The sequence below is a fragment of the Phaethon aethereus genome (assembly GCF_964289735.1).
Source record: "Phaethon aethereus genome assembly, chromosome: W".
NCBI lineage: Eukaryota > Metazoa > Chordata > Aves > Phaethontiformes > Phaethontidae > Phaethon > Phaethon aethereus.
Window position 1 is genome coordinate 20,777,500 of NC_138581.1, and position 21,608 is coordinate 20,799,107.

The 21,608-nt window shown below is 42.7% G+C and overlaps 1 protein-coding gene across 1 annotated transcript in view; it reads left to right on the forward strand.

Moving 5' to 3' along the window:
- The window catches only part of LOC309415057 (proprotein convertase subtilisin/kexin type 5-like), a gene marked incomplete at both ends in the record, with an annotated part of 280,059 nt that overhangs the window by 24,303 nt on the left and 234,148 nt on the right, over positions 1–21,608 (forward strand). The window contains one exon of the mRNA XM_082012448.1: positions 13,683–13,796. Within this exon, the coding sequence (XP_081868574.1) occupies positions 13,683–13,796 (114 nt within the window). The remainder of the gene's footprint in view (positions 1–13,682; positions 13,797–21,608) is intronic.

The following is a 21,608-nucleotide window of genomic DNA, read 5'->3' on the forward strand; positions in this document are numbered from 1 at the left end:
GAACTACTGATGTCTGCCTGGGTAGACATAATCCGTATTAGTACTCTAAGAACAAAGAATCAATAGCACTTGGTAAAAAAATAATAGGAACTGCCACTGTGTTTTCCATGTTCAGAGTTTGACTGGGGAATTTAAGTTATTAAGTAATGATATGTTTACCACTGTGGACCCTTTATTTAATTGTCTCAGAAATCCTTTACATAAGCCATCCTTCCTTCTTTATCTCAGTCAAGATCAAGAATCAGATTTGGTATTTTTAAGGAGCCTGTTGCTGGGTGAATTAGAATATGAACTGATTCACAGTGTACGGGAGGCCATAGCAACATTTCACTTTAGTACCTGCATCTGGAGTATTAAACATAGTTTGATATAAACATGGGCAAATAGTCCTACAGTTAGATCACGTTATAGGGCTTGTTGTTCACTGGCACCCAACTGCATTAGATCCTGTTATAATTAGTGCTGTTCTAACAGTTCTTATGTTGTTGTAAAGTTTGTACAAGATGGTTGGTATTTTGTTTGTTTAATGATGATTGGCCTGTTCAGGTCACTGGTTGAGAGAATCCCTTGGGAGACAGTCCTGAAGGACAAAGGGGTCCAGGAAGGCCAGCCTTCAAGAAGGAAATCTTAAAGGCGCAGGAGCAGACGGTCCCCATGTGCCGTAAGAAGAGCTGGCGGGGAAGGCAACCGACCTGGCTGAACAGGGAGATTTTGCTGGGACTCAGGGAAAAGAGGAGAGTTTATCACCTCTGGAAGAAGGGGCAGGCAACTCACAAAGAGTACAAGGATCTCGTTAGGTCAAGCAGGGACAAAATTAGAAAGGCAAAAGCCCAGCTAGAGCTCAGTCTGGCTACAGTCGTAAAGGAAAATAAAAAAAGTTTTTACAAATATATTAACAACAAAAAGAGAGGCAAGGAGAATCTCCATCCCCTACTGGATATGGCGGGGAACATTGTCTCCAAGGACGAGGACAAGGCTGAGGTACTTCATGCCTTCTTTGCCTCAGTCTTTAATAGCCAGTCCAGGTATCCACAGGGTATTCAGCCCCCTGAGCTGGAAGACAGGGATGGAGAGCACAATATACTCCTCATAATCCAGGAGGAAGCAGTTAAGAACCTGTTAAGCCACCTGGACACCCACAAGTCTATGGGGCCTGATGGGATCCACCCGAGAGTACTGAGAGAGCTGGCAAAGGAGCTTGCCAAGCCACTCTCCATCATTTACCGGCAGTCCTGGTTAACAGGGGAGGTCCCAAAAGACTGGAGGCTTGCCAATGTGACACCCATCTACAAGAAAGGCTGGAAGGAGGATCCTGGGAACTACAGGCCTGTCAGCCTGACCTCTGTACCGGGGAAGATTGTGGAGCGGTTCATCTTGAGAGTGCTCACAGGGCATGTGCAGGACAACCAAGGGATCAGGCCCAGCCAGCATGGGTTCATGAAAGGCAGGTCCTGCTTGACCAACCTGATCTCCTTCTATGACCAGGTGACCCGCCTAGTGGATGAGGGAAAGACTGTGGATGTTGTCTACCTGGACTTTAGTTAAGCCTTTGATAGCGTCTCCCACAGCATTCTCCTGGAGAAACTGGCGGCTCGTGGCTTAGACAGGTTTACTCTTCACTGGGTGAGGAACTGGCTGGATGGCCGAGCCCAGAGAGTTGTGGTGAACAGCGTTAAATCCGGCTGGCGGCCGGTCACAAGTGGTGTTCCCCAGGGCTCAGTTCTGGGGCCGCTCTTGTTCAATATCTTTATAGATATTGAATATATCTTTATAGATATTTTCCCTGGATGAGGGAATCGAGTGCTCCCTCAGTAAGTTTGCAGATGACACCAAGTTGGGTGGGAGTGTTGATCTGCTGGAGGGTAGGAGGGCTCTGCAGAGGGATCTGGACAGGCTGGATCGATGGGCAGAGGCCAACTGTATGAGGTTTAATAAGGCCAAGTGCAGGGTCCTGCACTTCGGCCACAACAACCCCATGCAACGCTACAGGCTTGGGGAGGAGTGGCTGGAGAGCTGCCTGGCGGAAAGGGACCTGGGGGTTCTGATTGACAGCTGGCTGAACATGAGCCAGCAGTGTGCCCAGGTGGCCAAGAAGGCCAACAGCGTCCTGGCCTGTATCAGAAATAGTGTGGCCAGCAGGAGTAGGGAAGTGATTGTGCCCCTGTACTCGGCACTGGTGAGGCTGCACCTCGAATCCTGTGTTGAGTTTTGGGCCCCTCACTACAAGAAGGATGTTGAGGTGCTTGAGCGTGTCCAGAGAAGGGCAATGAAGCTGGTGAGGGGGCTGGAGCACAAGTCTTACGAGGAGCGGCTGAGGGAATTGGGGTTGTTCAGTCTGGAGAAGAGGAGGCTGAGAGGAGACCTTATTGCTCTCTACAACTACCTGAAAGGGGGTTGTGGCGACGAGGGTGTTGGCCTCTTCTCCCAAGTAACTAGTGATAGGACAAGAGGAAATGGCCTCAAGTTGTGCCTGGGGAGGTTTAGATTGGATATTAGGAAAAATTTCTTCACTGAGAGAGTGGTCAGGCATTGGAACAGGCTGCCCAGGGAGGTGGTGGAGTCACCATCTCTGGAAGTGTTCAAAAAACGTGTGGATGTGGCACTTCAGGACATGTTTTAGGGAACATGGTGGCGCTGGATTAATGGTTGGACTTGATGATCTTGAAGGTCCTTTCCAACCTAGTGTGTCTGTGATTCTGTGTGAAATCTGTACTTATAGGGGTGCCTGGTATATTAGTCCTAGCTTAAACCAGATTCTGCATCAGCAAAAATCCCTGAGAAACCTGTGTTGCATGAGCAAGAATCAAGAATAATTTAACCATGCTGAGGGTGCATGACAGCATCAGGCTTATTTTCGGTCGTGATCCAGTATGAACTAGATTGCAGTTCACAACATACCTAGACCTAGAGGTTTCACCCTGAGAGTAGGGTAAAACATCCTGTTCTGTCTAATAGTTTTGGGGAATAGCAGCCTAAAAAGTTGGTGTTCCTTTCCTGCACATGAAAGGGTGTTTTGTCTGTGCATGATACAAAACCAGCTCAAATCTGAATCTTGTGTGACAGTAACCCAAAGGTGAAAGGCTCAATCCTATCATAATGTTATGATTAATCCTTAACGATAATGTTAATGGAACTGAGATTTCTTTGTGACGAATGAAAGCTTTGTTAATGTCCAATTCTATTACCACATTAACAAGATGATAGCTGATTTTTCTATTAGTGCTTAAAAAGAAAACCCTCAGAAATAATCATCAAAGCTACCTACTGGAATTACCTTTTGATGTTTTCTGCTAAAAGCAGAAAAAAGGCCAGTAGGAATTCAGTGTAATACAATTTTAGAAATTAAAAATATACATGGTCAGAGAAGTGTTTCTTTACATAAATTATCATGTTTGATTACTTATTATATTTCTGCTTCATCATAATTATCCCAGTTGTTAGCACCTGCTTTAAAGGGTTTTTCTCCTATCCATATCCCATTCTAATTTTCTGTTTGCCAGGTCATTTTACAGAACTCCTTTGCAATGACAGTGTTGCTGTTACCTGTTAGGCAAGAGTTGGAGATTAGTCTAGAGGTTTTAACTGTCTCACTTCCTAAATAGTATAGCAAATGGTTTCAGAAAAGAAAAAAAATATTCAGCAGGTTTGCATTCTCTAGCTATTTTCTTATAATGATTTTCTTAAGCTGGTAGAGGGATGGGCAGGGAAATTAAAAGACAAGGTGGCAAGTAGTTGGGTTGAGATTTTGACCAGTAATATGCTGTGAAAAACTGCAGTGCCTCACCCTTTTTATCATGTTATCACAGCATCACATAAGCCAAGCATCAGAACAGGTGGCAAATATCTCGTTTTAGTTTACAGGGATCACAGTGCAGCTGCTATTACAGTCTCTGGGCTTCACGGTCAATGAGAAAGGTGATGGCTGACCTTAAAGACAAAGGCAATGGCTCAGCCATCTCTGATAGAAGTAGCCAAAATTTTGTGAGATACGAATATTCAAAATGAAGCAAATGACATGGGATTCTGGACTTAGATGTTTATGGAGTCTTTTGGCTGTGGAAAGGCAAAAGCAAAAGATATGGGATGTATGCTATGACCTGGGGCTTTGCAAGGGACTCTATGAATTAAAAAATTCTGAAGCATCCCAAAGCTGGATTAGAGCTGAAACTGGCCAGTGTCGTATCTGACAAGGGCTTTTTTAAGCACATTAATAGCAAAAGGAGGACTAAAGAAAACATTGGACCAATACTTGTTGAAGATGGTCACCTGACTAATAGGGATGAAGAAAAAGCGGAAGCATTCAATGTTGTTTTTTCCTCAGTCTTTAATAATACTTTTTAATAAAAAGACCTTGGGCTGCCCAGTCCACTGAGTCGGAGGACCACGACTGTGGGAACAGTGACTTGCCGTTTGTGGACACTGAAATTGTAAGGGACCAGTTGTATCAGCTGAATGTTCATAAGTCCATGAGGCCTGATAGGATTCACACCAGAGTATTGAAGGAGCTAGCGGATATTACAGCAAAACCCCTCTCAATTATCTACCAAAGGTCTTGGGAGTCTGGGGAGGTCCCCACTGACTGGAAGCTAGGCAATGTTATTCGAATTTATATGAAGGGCATGAGGGAAGACCCAGTAAACTACAGACCTCTTAGTGTAACCTCAGTACCTGGAAAAATTATGGAGAAGATCACACTCCCTGGTCTGATACGGTCCTCTGATTATTACCTGCTATTGGTTATGCAGGTTGGCAGTGACAAGGTTGCACAAAGAAGTCCAAAAGCCATTAAAAGTGAGTTCAGAGCGCTGGGGCGATTGGTTGAAGGACCAGGAGCACAGGTAGCGTTTTTGTCAATCCCTTCAGTGGCAGGGAGGAATACTGAAAGGAACAGGAAAACACACCTGGTTAACATGTATCTCAGAGGCTGGTGCCATTAAAAATTTTGGTTCTTTTGACCATGGGGCTGTTTACATGGCACTGGGCCTGCTGGCAGCAGGTGGAGTTCAGCTGTCTCCAAGGGGGAAAAGGATTCTTGCTTAAGAGTTGGTGGGCCTCATCGAGAGGGCTTTAAATTAGGTTCGAAGGGGGAAGGGGATAAAACCAGGCTCACTAGAGATGAGCCTAAGGGTGGCATGCCAATGTTGGGGGCGAAACTGATAGCCCAGCTCAAGTGCACGTACATCAATGCACGCAGCATGGGCAGCAAACAGGAGGAGCTGGAAGCCAGCAGCAGGATAACTATGACTTGGTCGCCATCACAGAAACATGGTGGGATGACTCACAGGACTGGAATGCTGCAATGGATGGCTATAAGCTCATCAGAAGGGACAGGCAAGGAAGGAGAGGCGGTGGGGTTTCTCTGTATGTTAGGGAGTGTTTTGATTGTATAGAAATCAACAACTGTGATGACAAGGTCGAGTGCTTATGGGTAAGGATGAGGGGAAAGGCCAACGAGGCAGATATCGTGCTGGGAGTCTGTTATAGACCACCCAACCAGGACAAAGAGGCAGACAAAGCATTCTACAAGTGGCTGGCAGAAATCTCACAATCACTAGCCCTTGTTCTTGTAGGGGACTTCAATCTACCGGACATCTGCTGGAAATATAACACAGCAGAGAGGAAACAGTCTAGGAGGTTCTTGGAGTGTGTGGAGGATAACTCCCTGACACAGCTGGTGAGTGAGCCTACCAGGGGAAGTGTCTTGCTTGACCTGCTGTTTACAAACAGAGAAGGACTGGTGAGAGATGTGGTGGTCGGAGGCTGTCTTGGGCTTAGCGACCATGACATGACAGAATTCTCAATTGTGAGCGAAGTAAGGAGAGGGGTCAGCAAAACTGCTACCATGGACTTCTGGAGGGCAGACTTTGGCCTATTCAGGTCACTGGTTGAGAGAGTCCCTTGGGAGACAGTCCTGAAGGGCCTGTTCAGGAAGGCTGGACATTCTTCAAGAAGGAAATCTTAGAGGCGCAGGAGCAGGCAGTCCCCATGTGCCGTAAGATGAGCTGGCGGGGAAGATGACCGGCAACAAAAAGAGAGTCAAGGAGAATCTCCATCCCTTATTGGATGGGAGGGGGACATGACATTATCACCAAGGATGAGGTCAAGGCTGAGGTACTTAATGCCGCCTTTGCCTCAGTCTTTAATAGTCAGACCAGTTAACCTCAGGGTATTCAGCCCCCTGAGCTGAAAGACAGGGATGGATAGCAGAATAAACTCCCCATAATCCAGGAGGAAGCAGTTAAGGACCTGCTATGCCACCTGGACACTCACAAGACAATGGGGCTGGATGGGCTCCCCCCGAGAGTACTGAGGGAGCTGGCGAAGGAGCCTGCCAAGCTACTCTCCATCATTATCTTAGTGTTCAATTGTTATTAAAAAGCCCATGCAATTCTTAAGCAGAATAGTCCATTTTTGGGGGTCTCGCTTTAGTGACTCTGCCCATAGGAAAGAGATGTGCCACCAGTCTCGATCTCCCCTCCTACATGACTGAGTAACAGCTTAGGTCTGAAGTGTTCAGTAACCCAAATATAGTCATTGGATATTGGCATATCCTCCTGATATGCTTTAATCCCAGTTTTTTTTTTACTTTTTTTCTTTCATTAGAATGTGAAATGCAAATGGAGAATGTTGTCAACTGGTATGTTTAAACAGAGCTTGTATCACAGAAAATTTAATTCCATGACAACTAAGATATGTAAGTGACTGTTTTTGCTACCATGACCTGTAGGAACTATTTTTCTCTTATGGCCTAATATGGGCCAAGTACAATCTCATTTCCTCTCTCTCAGAGTGCCAACCTCGCTTTTCTCCTTCTTCAACTTGGTGTATTTGAATTCACTTGCATATGACTATTAGGTTTATTTAAACTAGTAAAGAATAAAATACACCTGCTGCAGAGTGAGAACATCCACATGGGGAGGCATATTCTGCTATTCCAGTATAACTCCTTCTGTAGACAAAATCTAAGTGAAAGTTCTGCAATGCAGTACAGCACGAGTGTTGCCTCTTTTGCTCATTCAACCTGCATCATTACAGATTCATTGCTTGTTTGGCGATACTTTCCACGCCCCTTATCAGAGTTCTCTCTTTGTTTCTTTAATTTATGCTGTTCCTGTGGCACCTGCTTTCTTCTTGTCTGAGCAGGAATTTCTAATTTCTTCTTACAGGCATAGGACAGATTGAGGTGAATGATGGCAGTACAAGGGATAAAGCCATGACTGCATTTGGGAGTGGCGCATTCAGCAACTCTTCCTCATAGACTGAAGACCCAAACCTTCGTGTTTCGTTCTGCGACATAAAAATAATAGATTCTGGTATGAGATTTACTCCCTACTTCAGAGTTAGGGTCTTTTTTTTTCCCATGCATGCTTTGCTCATACTGGAAAGGACTATGCCTTCAGCTTGTCTATAACTTCTGCTCTTTAATAACTGTATTTTCACATACTTGACACATTTCTTATCAATTTGAAAATATTTACTCAAGCAGACCCCCTCATGATATATTTTAACAACAAAATAACTATTCTTTCACAAGTGTCTGGTGTGTGCATGTTAAAAATTGCATTGCTTTGATAGATAGGTGGATTATTTTTTTAAGTATGTTATTTTTTCCCCTGTTTTTCAAGTGTGAGTTTTTTCCGCAGTTTATTGGACTGGAGAAGGTCTTACTGCAACTTTCTTCATTCAGTCCAGCTAGAGCTCAATCTGGCCACAGTCATAAAGGATAACAAAAAATGGTTTTACAAATACATTAATAACAAAAAGAGAGGCAAGGAGAATCTCCATCCCTTACTGGATATGGCAGGGAACGTTGTCTCCAAGGATGAGGACAAGGTTGAGGTACTTAATGCCTTCTTTGCCTCAGTCTTTAATAGCCAGTCCAGGTATCCGCAGGGTATTCAGCCCCCTGAGCTGGAAGACAGGGATGGAGAGCACAGTAACCCCCCCATAATCCAGGAGGAAGCAGTTAAGAACCTGTTAAGCCACCTGGACACCCACAAGTCTATGGGGCCTGATGGGATCCACCCAAGAGTACTGAGAGAGCTGGCAGAGGAGCTTGCCAAGCCACTCTCCATCATTTATCAGCAGTCCTGGTTAACAGGGGAGGTCCCAGAAGACTGGAGGCTTGCCAATGTGACACCCATCTACAAGAAGGGCCGGGAGGAGGATCCTGGGAACTACAGGCCTGTCAGCCTGACCTCTGTACCGGGGAAGATTATGGAGCAGTTCATCTTGAGAGTGCTCACGGGGCATATGAAGGACAGCCAAGGGATCAGGCCCAGCCAGCATGGTTTCATGAAAGGCAGGTCCTGCTTGACCAACCTGATCTCCTTCTATGACCAGATGACCTGCCTAGTAGATGAGGCAAAGGCTGTGGATGTTGTCTACCTGGATTTTAGTAAAGCCTTTTACACTGTCTCCCACAGCATTCTCCTGGAGAAACTGGCGGCTCATGGCTTAGACAGGTTTACTCTTCGCTGTGTAAAGAACTGACTGGATGGTCGAGCCCAGAGAGTTGTGGTGAATGGCGTTAAATCCGGCTGGCAGCCCGTCACAAGCAGTGTTCCCCAGGGCTCAGTTTTGGGGCCGGTCTTGTTCAATAACTTTATCGATGATCTGGATGAGGGGATCGAGTGCTCCCTCAGTAAGTTTGCAGATGACACCAAGTTGGGTGGGAGTGTTGATCTGCTGGAGGGTAGGAGGGCTCTGCAGAGGGGTCTGGACGGGCTGTATTGATGGGCTGAGGTCAACTGTATGAGGTTTAATAAGGCCAAGCGCCGGGTCCTGCACTTGGGCCACAACAACCCCATGCAACGCTACAGGCTTGGGGAGGAGTGGCTGGAGAGCTGCCTGGCAGAAAGGGACCTGGGGGTGCTGGTTGACAGCTGGCTGAACATGAGCCAGCAGTATGCCCAGGTGGCCAAAAAGGCCAACAGCATCCTGGCCTATGTCAGAAATAGTGTGGCCAGCAGGAGTAGGGAAGTGATTGTGCCCCTGTACTCAGCACTGGTGAGGCTGCACCTCGAATCCTGTGTTGAGTTTTGGGCCCCTCACTACAAGAAGGACATTGAGTTGTTCGAGAGTGTCCAGAGAAGGGCAACAAAGCTGGTGAGTGGTCTGGAGAACAAGTCTTATGAGGACTGGCTGAGGGAACTGGGGTTGTTTAGCCTAGAGAAGAGGAGGCTGAGGGGAGACCTTATCGCTCTCTACAACTACCGGAAAGGGGGTTGTGGCGAGGTGGGTGTTGGCCTCTTCTCCCAAGTAACTAGAGATAGGACAAGAGGAAATGGCCTCAAGTTGCGCCAGGGGAGGTTTAGATTGGATATTAGGAAAAATTTCTTCACCGAGAGAGCGGTCAAGCATTGGAACAGTCTGCCCAGAGAGGTAGTGGTGTCACGATCTCTGGAAGTATTCAAAAAACATGTGGATGTGGCGCTTTGGGACATGGTTTAGTGGGCATGGTGGTGTTGGGTTAACGGTTGGACTTGATGATCTTGAAGGTCCTTTCCAACCTTAGTGATTCTGTGATTCTGTGATTCTGTGATTATATGGGACTACTTTTCTGTGAAGTCTGTTGACTGAAGGAGAGGGAAAATAGAAAATAATTTGATTCTCATAGAGATGACATTTTATTATATGCTTTAGTGCTTAAAGAGAATAAAAGATTGGTATGCTTGAATTAGCTCAGAGCAGCTTTTATTCCATAGCATGGTTTCATGCAAGTCTATGAAGAAGAGCTGCATTGTTATGGAACAACACTGTGATTGCTGATGACTGGAAAAGATGAGGTTTAAAAATAGTTTGGTCTCTAGTCTGGCTTGGCTTTGACTTCTAGACATTCATGAAATGGAACTGTCGAAGCTGACGTCAGTGGGAAAATGTGCACTGTTCCCCCTCAGTAAGAGTGACTTTATGGAAATGTTAAAATGCACCTCATTTTTTGCATAGTCATCATTCGGCAAGAAATGAGAATCTGTATAATCAATTACTCCAGAGATTTTCCTTCAAGGCCTATGAGTTAGGTAGTGTGAACGCTTTTTAAAAGAAAATATTTTTATATAAATGAACTCTTTTCATATGAAATCAGCAAATCCAAGATGCATCAGGCATGTGACAGTGACGTGTGCATGAATACCCATGGAATACTCAAAGGAAATATATATCAGAATACTAAAGTGCTGAGTCTTGAGCTAGTCTTCATTAATATAACCCAGTGGTTGTACAATTTAGCTTAGACTGAAGACTTCTGCCAAGTTTTTCTGTTCAATTATTAGAGGAAAAAACAAAACCCTATAATTCAGTGGAGTAAGCTATTCTATTTCTATAGTAAGGATATTTTCTGTAAACTAAATTTTAAGCACTGACTTCTCAGCTGAGAAAATGGGTTTCCTGTGATGTTTTAAATTATATTCCAGATGTGTGTTCCAGTGCATCTTCGGCATAAAAACAATTATTAAGCAGATCCCAAAAGATGTGTGCTAAAAATCTTACAGACAAGGCTATAATCAGGACTGTGATCAGGCATGCTGTGTTGTTTTGGGTTACTCTGTCTAGCATTCTGTGCTGTCTCTCTCATGAGAGTGCACAGTCATAACAGTCATTTTCACTTCCTCCTTCCACATATGTGGATAGCTGTAGGCACCCAAAATGAATCCTAATGTTTTACACTGTTTCCATCATTATAGAGCTGCTTGTGCTATTCTCCCATATGCATACTCACAGAAACATGTCATTTGCCCCCTCTGTATTTTATCAAATAAAATGGCAATTTTATTTATAGTAATTATGCTTACATAAACTCTCAGTTGATAATGATAGTTCTTGTAGGAGCCTTGATGCAGAGGAGTTCCTGATGCCAATTTAAATGCCATGGGATCTCTGACTTACAGCTCCTCTAGGCAATAGTAGTATTGGTGACTGCTTTCTTCCATTAATGTTCATGCATTTAAATCAGAGTTGGCAGGGGTAGAAAGGGTAAAAGTTTAAACTGTTTCTGCTCAGTCTATCTCACTGTTTTTTCTTTGTGGATGTTTTTACACCATCCTGACGTTGTGTTGGGAATAGGCATTTATAACTCCTCCCTACAGGCTCAAATATGAATGAGTTTTCACAATGAGTTGCCATGCGTGGCATGATTTGTGTGTGCTCTTAGCCTGTGCCATGCTGAAATTTGTTGACTTAAATAATCTTCATAACTTTTAAAGGCATGTTAACATGGGGATGAGTTAAGGTGACAGTAAATACTCTTGCAGCAAAGAAACCTTAGATCCCTCATTCAGTTGAAAATGTTTGTAGCAATAATAGTCAGGTCTGATAATGAGGTTTGGGAGGTGGATCTGTATAAACCCTGAAAACCATGGTTGGTTATTCAGACCTGTTGAAGCTTTTTTTTTTACTCATTCATATACTCAGCTGAAAGAGGAGCTGGGTAACCAGGAAAGAAAGGTACTCTATCCAATTTCTCAGTTCTCTCCAAAGTTGAAAAGGAATTATGATTGTTACTAGAAGATTTAACAGAGAATTTCTGTGTAAGCGTTACAAGATAATCTGCTGTGTTTTAACCCCAGCTGGCAACTAAGCACCACACAGCCACTCGCTCACTCACTCCCCCATGGTGGGATGGAGGAGAGAATCAGAAGAGCAAAAGTGAGAACACTCGTGGGTTGCGATAAAGACAGTTTAATAGGTAAAGCAAAAGCTGTGCATGCAAGCAAAACAAAACCAGGAATTCATTCACTACTTCCCATCGGCAGGCAGGCGTTCAGCCATCTCCAGGAAAGTAGGGCTCCATCACGTGTAACAGTTACTTGGGAAGACAAACACCATGACTCTGAACGTACCCCCACCCCTTCCTTCTTCTTCCTCCAGCTTTATAGGCTGAGCATGATGTCATATGGTATGGAATATCCCTTCGGTCAGTTGGGGTCAGCTGTCCCAGCTGTGTCCCCTCCCAACTTCTTGTGCACCCCCAGCCTTCTTGCTGGTTGGGTGGTGTGAGAAGCAGAAAAGGCCTTGACACTGTGCAAACACTATTCAGCAATAATGAAAACATCCCTGTATTATCAACACTATTTTCATCACAAATCCAAAACATAGCCCCATACTAGCTACTATGAAGAAAATTAACTCTATCCCAGCCAAAACCAGCACATCCTAAATGGCATAATTTCTACTCTAGAAGAATACTGTTGACTCTGAGGTTAATTCTTGGGAAGTAGAAAGAATCAATTCTCCTTTATAAAGATGTGGTGAGTTGACCTTGGCTGGAAGGCAGATGCCCACGCAGCTGCTCTCTCACTCCCCCTCCTCAACAGGATGGGGGAGAAAATAAGATGAAAAAAAGATCACAGGTGAAGATAAAGACAGGGAGATCACTTACCAATTCCCTTCATGGACAAGACTTGACCTGGAGAAAATTATGATCTATGACCAGGAAGTAGAGGCCTGAAGACTTGACCTCGAACAAATTTTCTGTTAATGTCATTGGAGTTATTTTTGTGTAATGATTGTGCCATGATTTGAAGTTGAGGTGAAGATGCATAGTGCAGACGTTAGCCTGGTAAGGAAAGATATTAACCCCGTCCCTGACAAGTGACAAAGAGAAATACGTGAGCTGAAAATAAAGTTCTTTTATATATATGTATGTGTGTATGCATGCACAGATATTCATTAAACAGCACAAATCTAAGGTGCATAGTTGGCTGCAAGTAAATGGCTGGCTTTCTTGGAGAGAAGTGAATTGAATTTTTATAGTTATGTCCTGTGAAACAATTCACCAGAAATATGAGCTGTCAGGAAGCTAGATGCGTGTAAATGTAACCTGAGTTTCTCTGTGAATAGTTTATATTGTTTACATTTATAAAAACTAGCTCCCATTTAGACTAGATAATGCAGAAATGACTGCGATGTCCTGTCTGCTGTAAGGTTGATGTCACTTTTGGTGTTGCCCTTTCTGGATGTCATGAGTCTTTGAAAAGGTGTCTGACAGATAAGAATCTGGCTTTCAAAACTAGATTTTTAACCCCAATCTTAATTTTTTTTTTGTTTCAAGATCTTTTTTCTTGTTGTTGCAACTTAACCTGCTACTCAGTACGCAGCTGTATACAGTAGTATAAAATAAAGTTTCAGAGAGCCTGACTAAGCGAATCTTGACAAAGAGTCACTCTGCTATAAAATACAGTTTAATTTTGTTTTTTCACTCCAATTGGTGAAGCTGGTTTACATATTGGTTAAGTAGAATGTTTGAGTATGTTACTGAACTTTTTTTTTTAGAACAGATCTAAATAAAACAAAAGAAAAAACCTATCATTCGTTTCTCATTGTGATATACTGTTAAGCTTTGTAAAAATAATTTTTTTAAATAGAATTGAAAGAGGAGCTAGTGTAAGAATGAAAATTAACAAAATAATAATGTTATTATTCAAAAGATGCTAGTCAATGAAATCTTTCTATCAGGGGATTTAAATAGATGTTCATGGAGACTTGTAGTAGTAACTAATTTGGACATATTCCCTAGTGAACAATATACCAAGGTGAGCTTTGCATTCCCATTGCCAAAATAAATTCTTTAACATGTAGTATATCTTGGATTCTGGTAAATGGGAAAATTCCCAAGATTTCACATATTTCTTGATAGTCTTCATGGAATCCTAAGACTTACCAAATGTTTTCCTTGTTGGCAGGTAAAGTGGATACAACAGCAGGTGGTTAAAAGAAGAATAAAGAGGGATTATAAACATGGTGGTACCCAATCCACTTATTTCAATGATCCCAAGTGGCCAAGCATGTGGTACATGGTAAGTACATAAAGGGTCATTGGTTCTGTTTCATGCTAGTATTTAGTTCTTTGCTGTGATATTTTGAAAAGGGGCAAAATAGTATGTTCCAAAAAAGCAAACTTTCTTTTCTGCTTTATGTAACTAATGAAGATTTATAAACTCCTTATAAGTATTACAAAGAATTCCCAGCGGGCCCCACAATAAGAAACATTTATTAATGCATTCATTCATGAATGCTTCCTATTGCAAGATGCCTTGGGAATTACTTATTAGAGGATAAACTTTCAGCAATGAGAAGGGAAGGAACATAGCCACAATATGTGAGGGCAGTGAACCCACTTGTTTTCAATGTGCCCAATTCACTTTCTCAGCCATCAATGTGACACAAATTTACCATGTCCTGAAACAGGAGAAAAGAGCCACAAACAATGTCTATTTAGTGTTATAAGTACACCCTTTTTAGTAATGAATAATTCTGTTGAAATAAATCGATTATTTGTGCTGCTTCCTGTCTGACATGAGTTCTGTGTTATTTCAGCAAACTTTTTTCCCCTCGTTATAGTCACAGTTAAAGTCTTGAGTGAAACTTCTTTATGCAAGAAGTTTTTTAAAATACCCTCATTTTGCGTAGGAAGATGTAAATGAAAAGTTCATGTATTTAGTTAAAGAAAGTCGTGAGCAACAAGTTAGGCAATTGACTCCAGCTCACATATCTGCTTTTTGGCCATTAAAGATTTGTTCTTTTTCCCTACTGTTCAAGTGATGTAGTTCTAAATTTTTATATCTTGTTTTATCACTAGGTCACCTATGTAGCTGAGAGTAGGGCATTCAGAAGGTTTATGACTTGATAGCTTGAATTGCTTCAGGTATGGAGGAAAATATTCCTTTTTGGAAACAATATATAAAATAATTTTCTTGTAAGTAGGCATTGTCTTTTCAGGCATTCTGCTAATTCCAGGTGTTAGTTTACTATATCATGTGAATAAACAAGATTGTCCTAAAACAGCTTTAAAATGTTTTAAAGTTTTTATATTTATTTCATTTTGGCTTGTAGTTTATTGCTGCATATGTTAAAAAAAAAGTCATAGGTTTGCATTAATTTGCAACTAACAATAAACTCAGACATTTAGAAGTCCTTATAGAATCATAGAATCACAGAATAGTTAGGGTTGGAAGGGACCTTTAAGGGTCATCTAGTCCAACCCCCCTGCAATGAGCAGGGACATCTTCAACTAGATCAGGTTGCTCAGAGCCCTGTCCAACCTGACCTTGAATGTTTCCAGGGATGGGGCATCTACCACCTCTCTGGGCAACCTGTGCCAGTGGTTCACCACCTTCATTGTGAAAAATCTTCCTTATATCTAGTCAAAATCTGACCTGTTTTAGTTTAAAACCATTAGCCCTTGTCCTATTGCAACAGGCCCTGCTAAAAAGTCTGTCCCCCTCTTTCTTCTAAGCCCCCTTTAAGTACTGAAAGGCTGCAATAAGGTGTTCCCAGAGCCTCCTCTTCTCCATGCTGAACAACCCCAACTCTCTCAGCCTGTCCTCATAGGAGAGGTGTTCCATCCCTCTGATCATTTTTGTCACCCTCCTCTGGACCCTCTCTGATGGATCTGTGTCTCTTGCCTTCCTTTCCTGATTTCTTACACCTGGGGATCGAGAGCTCTTGCACTCTATGGAAAGCACCCTTAAAGATCTGCCAGCTCTGTTCTGCTCCCTTGTCCCTGAGGGCAGTTTCCCAGGGGGTCCCATTGTCTAACTCCCTGAAGAGCTGGAAGTTTGCTTTCCTAAAATTCAGGGTCCTGAATGGACCAGGTCCAGTATGGCATCCCCTCTGGTAGGGCTGTCTATTACCTGGCACAGGAAGTTATCCTCCATGCACTCTAGGAGTCTCCTGGATTGCCTACAGCTTGCTGTGCTACTTTCCCAGCAGATGTCGGGGTGGTTGAAGTCCCACGGCAGGACGAGAGCCTGCGAGCACGATGCCTCCTGTAGCTGCAGTAAGAAGGCTTCATCAATAGACTCCCCTTGGTCGGGCAACCTGTAGTAGACACCAACCACAAGGTTCCCTTTGTTGCCTTGGTCCCTGATTCTTACCCATAAGCTTTCAACCTTCTCGTGGCTATTCTTCAGAGACAGCTCTTTGCACTCTAGCCATTTCCTGACATAGAGGGCAATGCCTCCGCCCTTCCTTCCTCAGCTGTCCCTTCTGAACAGCCTGTAGCCATCGATAGCCACACTCCAGTCGTGGGATTCGTCCCACCAGTTTTCCATAATGGCAACCAGGTCATAGCTTTCTACCAGCACAGTGGCTTCCATCTCCTCCTGTTTGTTGCCCATGCTGAGTGCATTGGTGTAGAGGCACTTCATCTCGGCTGTTGGCTGTGTCACCCTCTTAGAGGAACTTCCTTTAGTTCCTTTGAGGTCTTTCTCTGGTGCAACAGGCTGAGGGGCCTCGCTTGCACCCTGTCCCTCTAACCTTGGTGTGTCATCCCATAGCTTGTCATGGGTAAGCCTGATATTACCCCCCTCCCCCTTTGAGTCTTGTTTAAAGCCCTGTCAATAAGCCCTGCTAGCTTGCAAGCAAAGACTCTATATAAATAGCAGAACAACATTTAAGTAACATACACTAGTATTTTTATGTTTTAATAAAATCTATATTTATGTGAAGAGATGCTCAACAACTACAATTTTATAGATTTTGCTCCAGAAGTAATATAAACTTGTTTTTAATAATTTCTGTCACCTATTCCTAAATGTAAAGGCCAAAGGGAAAAAAAACACCCTAAAACATTCCCTTATTTGAATGTTTCATATCAGTTCTCTTTTGGCATGACTTTGCATATTTAATTGAATATCAAAGAGAATTTTACTCACTTTAATGTGTTTGTGTATATTTAGAGTAGTTGTTTGGGATATGCATATATTTGAAGCAGCACCGAACTCCAGGTACCAAAACCCCCTCATAAACTATTTAAAGGCAGTTAAATAGCAGAAAAAGTTTATTTCTCCTAGATCCTACTTCCTGTTGAGGATTCCCTGGAGTTCCTGACACATAGCTGCTTTTGTCTGACAGAAGCTAGCATCAGTATCTGAACTGCTTTGAATGATTCTTTTCAGAAATACAGCAGAGGATTTCTATGTTCATTTGGTTTGATCGACGGTCACTACAGCTGGTAATCTACAGTTACAAGCCCACAATTTTAATTGAGCTGCAATAGGTTTTCAGTAAGACACACATATATTAGATAAAAGGATGCATTTGTACAAGAGTCACATTCATAGGAATAGTCTTAATGATTACTAAAAAACCTTGCACTTTGTAGTTGCATATTTATCTTGTTAGGCCATTTTTTACTAGATTAATTAAACATCCACCTTCAATAATCAAGAGATGTGTTGCACTCAAGTCATCTCTTTCACCTTCTCTTAGATAGAATACATTGAGCTTGTTAAGACATGTTAAACTGTATTTCTAGCACTCGTTTCAGGAAAAAAAGTAATGAGGAGTAATTTCTAATTTTCCAACAGTATCCTTTTTGAAACATTAATATTAGACACATGCACATAGCATTCCAGAAATAGTCTCACTACTGTAATTTTCATTTACATTATTTGCAGTTGGGGGAAGTTCTTTAGTAGTACTGCAGCAGTCAACACAATCTAGCTGTCTAACAATAAGGATGGAGTTTAGTTTAGCAGCAGCTCACAAAGTGCCTGTAAGTCCTCTTATTAGAAAGCTCCATAAACATTGTTTTATGCCCAGTTCTCAACAAAATTAGTGTTTGCAAATATATTGTACTTCTCTAGAATCTGTCTGCAATATCTGTATTTTTTGATATAACTTTAATCCTGACACTCTGGTGAGATTCCCTTTTCAATTTTCACAGCATTTTTACATTCTGTGCCTACTTTGCACAGCCTTTCATACAGCTGTGTCATATGCCTCTGGACTAACCTTCTTCAGCATTTCAGAAGGACCTTAACATTTAATCAGCTGAGTCAAATTTCCTGAGACAGTAACAAGAGTAACTCTGTGGTACTTTTTAGCCTTATGCAAAAGTTTTTGTTTTGTTCTTGAATAGTCTTTCTTTCCTGGGCCTAACTAGATTTCTCTGGGCTTGTTCTCTCAGTTCTGCCAGATGTTCTCATCTGCAAAATATAACTAGCCACTCCCTCTAGTGGCTTGGCTTTATCTTCCTAAGTTTCTCCTATAATATGTAGTGGGCCTTGCATTCATCAACCATAGCACATTCAAATGGTGAGAAGGCCATTGGTGCCTAGGATACTTACTTCCCTATAGACAAACTAAAAATAGCAGCCATTCATCTTAGTCTGACCCTATACTGTTAATGAATTTCCACAGCATGCATTTCAGTGTTAGATTAAATATTTCTATAAGGATGTCTAAGGATGGTATAGAATGATTTTTATACTTCGAGAGAGAGAGAATAGTTTCATGACCTTTAAGCTTGTACTCTAACAAGTTATAATCTCCTCCAATATACCAACCTGAGCAAATAGTGGGACCAAGGGTACAATAACCTGAGGGCTCATTATTGTCCTTCGGATAACGGCTTCTAGGTATTGAGTAGCCTAGATGTTCACTGCTGAAGTAAAGGCACAGTGAACAGCTCTAGCCTTAATAACTCCGTATGTCCACAGGAAAATGAGGAAAAACTCCTGCTCCATTACTAATAATGGAATATGGGATTACTATCATATTCTGAGCTCCATGTTCCCTGCTTTTTTGCTACCCTCTTTTGTTTCTTGAGGAATAGTAGAGACACACATCTTTCCTACAGACTCCTGAACAAGTCCTACTGTTTGACGTCCCACCCTCTCATTGTCCCTCTCCCCCTCCTTCTCCCCCAGAACATCCCATCATTAACAGCAGATGTCATCACCTGACCACAACATAAAATAGAAAAAGAAATGCAACAGTAGTGCAACAGTCCTTAAAAAGTGATATATGAGTATTCAGAGCTAGCATTTCTTCATCTGTTTCCTCATAAGTCCTCTCACTCATACAAGTTCAAAACAGTCTTAGAAAAGCAAACTTCTCCCCAAGCATTCCTGCAATAGCACATCTTTCCTAAAGGTCACCCTTCCTTCTTTTCCCTGTAAAATAATTAATAAATAAATAAATAAATAAACAAATAAATAAATAAATATGTGTGTGTATATATAGCCCAGGCTCCTCCCACTCTCATTAGTCTCTAGGAAGGTTAATGATTAACCGGAGCCATCTGTTTAGGGCCTTCTCTCCTTGTGGTTAGTTTAATTCCATCACATATGTTCACATATAGTCTAAATAGAATGATATCAGTCTCCAGTACTTCTTAACTTCACATAGAAGTAATGTTTTTTGATGTGAAAACAGCTTAAAACGTAAATTGTGAAAGGGAGTTAAGGAGATGAGTATTACCAGCCTGAAGCATTCAGAAGTCACAGGTCATGCCCAGAATATAGTTTTGAATTTGCATTTAAAATCAAGAGCTTAGAGAAGCCAAACAAATCTAACCTCTGTTCTTTTTATTTGGCTTTTGTAATCCGAGACCAGTGTTCACATTTTCAAATTTTTTTATAACTGAGGAATAAAAAAAAAAGCAACAAACAAAATCTTAAAAAATGGAGCATTCAGTCTCAAACAGTCATACAGTCTTATGGACTCCATGAGCTGATGCTTAAAAAAAAAGCATCTTGGGACTTTCTGTAAAACTGACATATTTGTATTTTTTGGGGACTTAGAGGAGGTAAAAAAAAGTATGAGGCAAAAGCAAAAAATGGCAGAATGGAAAGAATTTTCTCCCTGGGGAATTATTCATCCTTCATGAATACTGGATCACCAGGGTTGATGTTCTACAGCTGCTCTGCTCACAAATTAATACAGGAATCGCCATTCTTTTTTTCTTAGGACATTAAGCAAGCAAAAATGCATTAGTTTTTATTCCACTTTCTGGCCTTCTCTGGCTAAGTAGGCTATTTATATAGTAGTGATAGTAGAAGTGTTGTCCCAAATATGGGTTCTTTCATCCGGTGTGCAGAGAGCCGTAAAACACACAGAGTCAAGATATTTGCTTTTACTCCAAATCTGCGCAGAGTTGGGTGCTGGGTGGTAACTCCACAAAGCTAGCACACCTCGGTTAACACACAGAAAATATTTATACATTTAAACATTTCGAGCAACAGTTATGAGTACTTTTGCAAATTCGCTTAGTCACCCTTGTTCCTATTGGTTCTCACAAGCCTCGTCTCCACTTAAAGTCACAGTGTCCTCCTTTTTTACTACTCATGTTCTGAGGAAGGGGCTTCTGTGAGTAGAGGGCTTTCCCTACCTGAGGCTGAGTTTTTTACTATGTTAATTATATTATATGTTATTATATATATATGTTAACTATATATTTCCAGACCCAACCCACAGGGAAGTCTGCTGCCTCCCTGGGGCCCGGGGTGAGAGATGTCACCAGGAAACTCCCTGGTCTGGTACAGCCCACTGATTACTACCCGCTGTTGGTTATGCAGGTTGGCAGTGACAAGGTTGTGCAAAGAAGTCTAAAAGCCATTAAAAGTGAGTTCAGAGCGCTGGGGCGACTGGTTGATGGATCAGGAGCACAGATAGCATTTTTGTCAATCCCTTCAGTGACAGGGAGGAATACTGAGAGGAACAGGAAAACACACCTGGTTAACATGTGGCTCGGAGGCTGGTGCCATCAGGGGAATTCTGTGGTTTTTGACCATGGTGCAGTTTACATGGCACCAGGCCTGCTGGCAGCAGATGGAGTTCAGGTATCTCCAATGGGGAAAAGTATCCTCGCTTATGAGTTTAAAGCCCTCATCGAGAAGGCTTTAAATTAGATTTCCAGGGGGAAGGGGATAAAACCAGACTCACTAGAGATGAGCCTAGGGGTGACATGCCAGTGTTGGGGGTGAAATCGATAGCCCAGCTCAAGTGCACCTACACCAATGCATGCAGTATGGGCAGCAAACAGGAGGAGCTGGAAGCCATTGTGTGGCAGGAAAGCTATGACTTGGTCGCCATCACAGAAACATGGTGGGATGCTTCTCATGACTGGAGTGCTGCAATGGATGGCTATAAGCTCATCAGAAGGGATAGGCAAGGAAGGAGAGGCGGTGGGGTGGCTCTGTATGTTAGGGAGTGTTTTGATTGTATAGAAATCAACGATTGTGATGACAATGTCGAGTGCTGATGGGTAAGGGTGAGGGGGAAGTCCAATGAGGCAGATATCTTGCTGGGAGTCTGTTACAGGCCACCCAACCAGGACGAAGAGGCAGATGAAGCATTCTACAAGCGACTGGCAGAAGTCTCACAATCATTAGCCCTCGTTCTTGTAGGGGACTTCAATCTACCAGACATCTGCTGGAAGTATAACACAGCAGAGAGGAAACAGTCTAGGAGGTTTCTGGAGTGTGTGGAGGATAACTTCCTGACATAGCTGGTGAGTGAGCCTACCATGGGAGGTGTCTTGCTTGACCTTCCTGTGAATGTTGTCTACCTGGACTTTAGTAAAGCCTTTGACACCATTTCCCACAGCATTCTCCTATCTTTATCGATGACCTGGATGAGGGGATCAAGTGCTCCCTCAGTAAGTTTGCAGATGACACCAAGTTGGGTGGGAGTGTTGATCTCCTGGAGGGTAGGAGGGCTCTGTGGAGGGATCTGGACAGGCTGGATCGATGGGCTGAGATCAACTGTATGAGGTTTAACAAGGCCAAGTGCCGGGTCCTGCACTTCGGCCACAACCACCCCATGCAATGCTACAGGCTTGGGGAGGAGTGGCTAGAGAGCTGCCCAGTAGAAAAGGACCT